At 39.2% G+C, this 2,200-nt stretch overlaps 1 protein-coding gene across 1 annotated transcript in view; it reads right to left on the bottom strand.

The window, feature by feature from the left end:
• The window catches only part of LOC308077697 (WD40 repeat-containing protein SMU1-like), an 11,491-nt gene extending 9,750 nt beyond the window's left edge, over positions 1 to 1,741 (bottom strand). The window contains exons 1-2 of the mRNA XM_080418559.1: positions 1,712 to 1,741; positions 107 to 317 (exon numbers count right to left, since the gene is read on the bottom strand). Coding sequence (XP_080274685.1) covers positions 107 to 317; positions 1,712 to 1,737 — 237 coding nt within the window. The 5' untranslated portion in view covers positions 1,738 to 1,741. The remainder of the gene's footprint in view (positions 1 to 106; positions 318 to 1,711) is intronic.
• Positions 1,742 to 2,200: the final 459 nt, after the last annotated feature.

Below are 2,200 nucleotides of genomic sequence, written 5' to 3'. Positions count from 1 at the left end.
TGTCAGCTTGTAGTTTGGCTATTGTCTCAGTTTATCGTACAACAAATTATATATTGAATAAGTGGTTAAAATCCGAGCACCATTATGAAAACACCGCCCATCTCACCTGCTCATTAAGGTCAATAAGTATGTTGTCAGGAAGTTTTAGAGACTTGATAGCCAACAGGACTGAGTCCCAGTGGCCTCTGTTGATATCTGCAACGAAGCTGTCGATGCTGTCCACCGTGTGGAGTGTTACCGTGGTCTCCTCCTCCAAGGTGCTCAGTGTCCGGTTGAGGTTGTTTTCTTTCAAATACTGCATGATCAGACGGAGCACACTAGAAGAAAAAAGAAAACCCAAATAAACAAATAATAAATACATATAAAGGGAAGGTGATTGCTGACAGTGAATACCAGACCGGCCATTCTTTTGGTATTATCTTAATTTCCCCCAAAGCCTGTAGGGGCCAGTCTCTTTCAACAGAATTTAATTTATTAAAACAAAAGCCTCAATTCATGACCTATTTATTGCGTAGCTCAATTTTCAGAGTGACTTCACTATAAACAATAGAAAAGGGCGGTTTGGCCCAGGGTCCTCGGCATATATACTGCCACATTGAGGATTTTGTTAAGACATTGATAGATAACAAGCAGTGGCCCAGTGAACAACTGCAGGTATATGGTCTTTGCCATGCATGGGTATAGGTTCTAGTGGTGAAATGGGGTTGCAGTTGTAAATGCATTTGATAACTTGCTTCAAACTGCCCAGTGATGATGTTAAGACTTATCTCTGGTATATGAGCCAAAGGTTTTGGGGTAGATTCATTTCATTTTAACCTCCCTATAGAGATCCACCACTAATTAAGCACCATTCTATAACTGTAACAATAAAGGTTATGCCCCTATTCTGCAATATAGGCTAGTTAACTAAGCAAGTCAAACAATGGATCATGCTTCTTGGCCTGGGATGCAATTCACAATTAAGTTTGACTTCAGGACTAATTACTCTTTGGAACAATCATTATATTGGAACTGACTGTGTTTTCTGCAAAAGTTGCATGGAATATTTATCAACATCAGCTATACCATTAGTTATGGACCATGCTGTTTTGTTAACAGATCAACGTTGTGAATTGACATGTTTTATACAGAAGACCACTCAAACATTCATAAAATAATTATAATAATGAATGATAATCTATTTCCACGTGCGGCCATGATAAAGTAGTCTAAAGCAGAGGAATGACAGTTTTCGTCTGACTCCGGACAAAATTAATCACCATATACGAGGAAAAGGCACAACGGAAACAATTCGTAGTATGTTCGTATAGTAGGCTATTTTTATAGGCTATATTTTCATTTGCTTCCCCCCCCCATAGTGCAAAAGACATAATAAAAACACAAACATTGGGGACTGTGTATACCACCGATCGATCATGACGATCAACAACACATAGACCATTATAAATTTACACATTTAACCACTTAAACCCCATATGGGTAACCGGAGTCCCTAGGGCTCAATACTACTAGTGTATTTTCTGTTTTCTGTCATTGTGGGGAAAGCTTTCACTGAAAACAGCCGATCGACAAGCTCACAAAGCAACGTGTTGTGTTGTGAGCTTGTCCATCTGCTATTTTCAGCTAAAGCTTTCCCCACAATACGGATGCTGGGGTTTTTAAGTGGCTAAAAAACTAAAACATACATGTATATAATCGATCAATCACTTACTCTGCAGATTCCATTTCCAAAGCCATGTGTCTTGTAGTCTGTCTGGTGCACTCCTACTGTCTCTGTCCTCGCTAGAGCCACGTGAAAGCTATTTATTGAGGACCACCCCACTACACGTGCGTTTGTATGTTGCAGAGGGCTCATCATCCAGAGCCTGTTGTCTGCATTCCGACACATAAAGTCTGACAAACACATAGCCACCTGCAGTGGTCTAAAGTAACTAAGTACATGTACTCAAGTAAGTACCGTACTTAAGTACAGTTTTGAGGTATTTTTACTTTACTGGAGTATTTCCAATTTTCAGTACTTTTACTTCTACTCCACTACCTTTAGTTAGTTACTTTTTAGATTATTATTAGTATTACAAAACATGCACTACCCACTTCAGACCTATATATACATATTTCGGTCATTTGAAAATAGCCTATCTACAAGCTCACAATGCGGCCATGTGAGGCATTGTGAGCTTAATCTGCATTTATGAGCACA

This window comes from Gymnoscopelus braueri (genome assembly GCF_963280865.1).
Source record: "Gymnoscopelus braueri genome assembly, chromosome: 2".
Lineage (NCBI taxonomy): Eukaryota > Metazoa > Chordata > Actinopteri > Myctophiformes > Myctophidae > Gymnoscopelus > Gymnoscopelus braueri.
The sequence above is the reverse complement of the archived record's forward strand: the minus strand, read 5'-3'. Positions and strand labels throughout refer to the sequence as shown.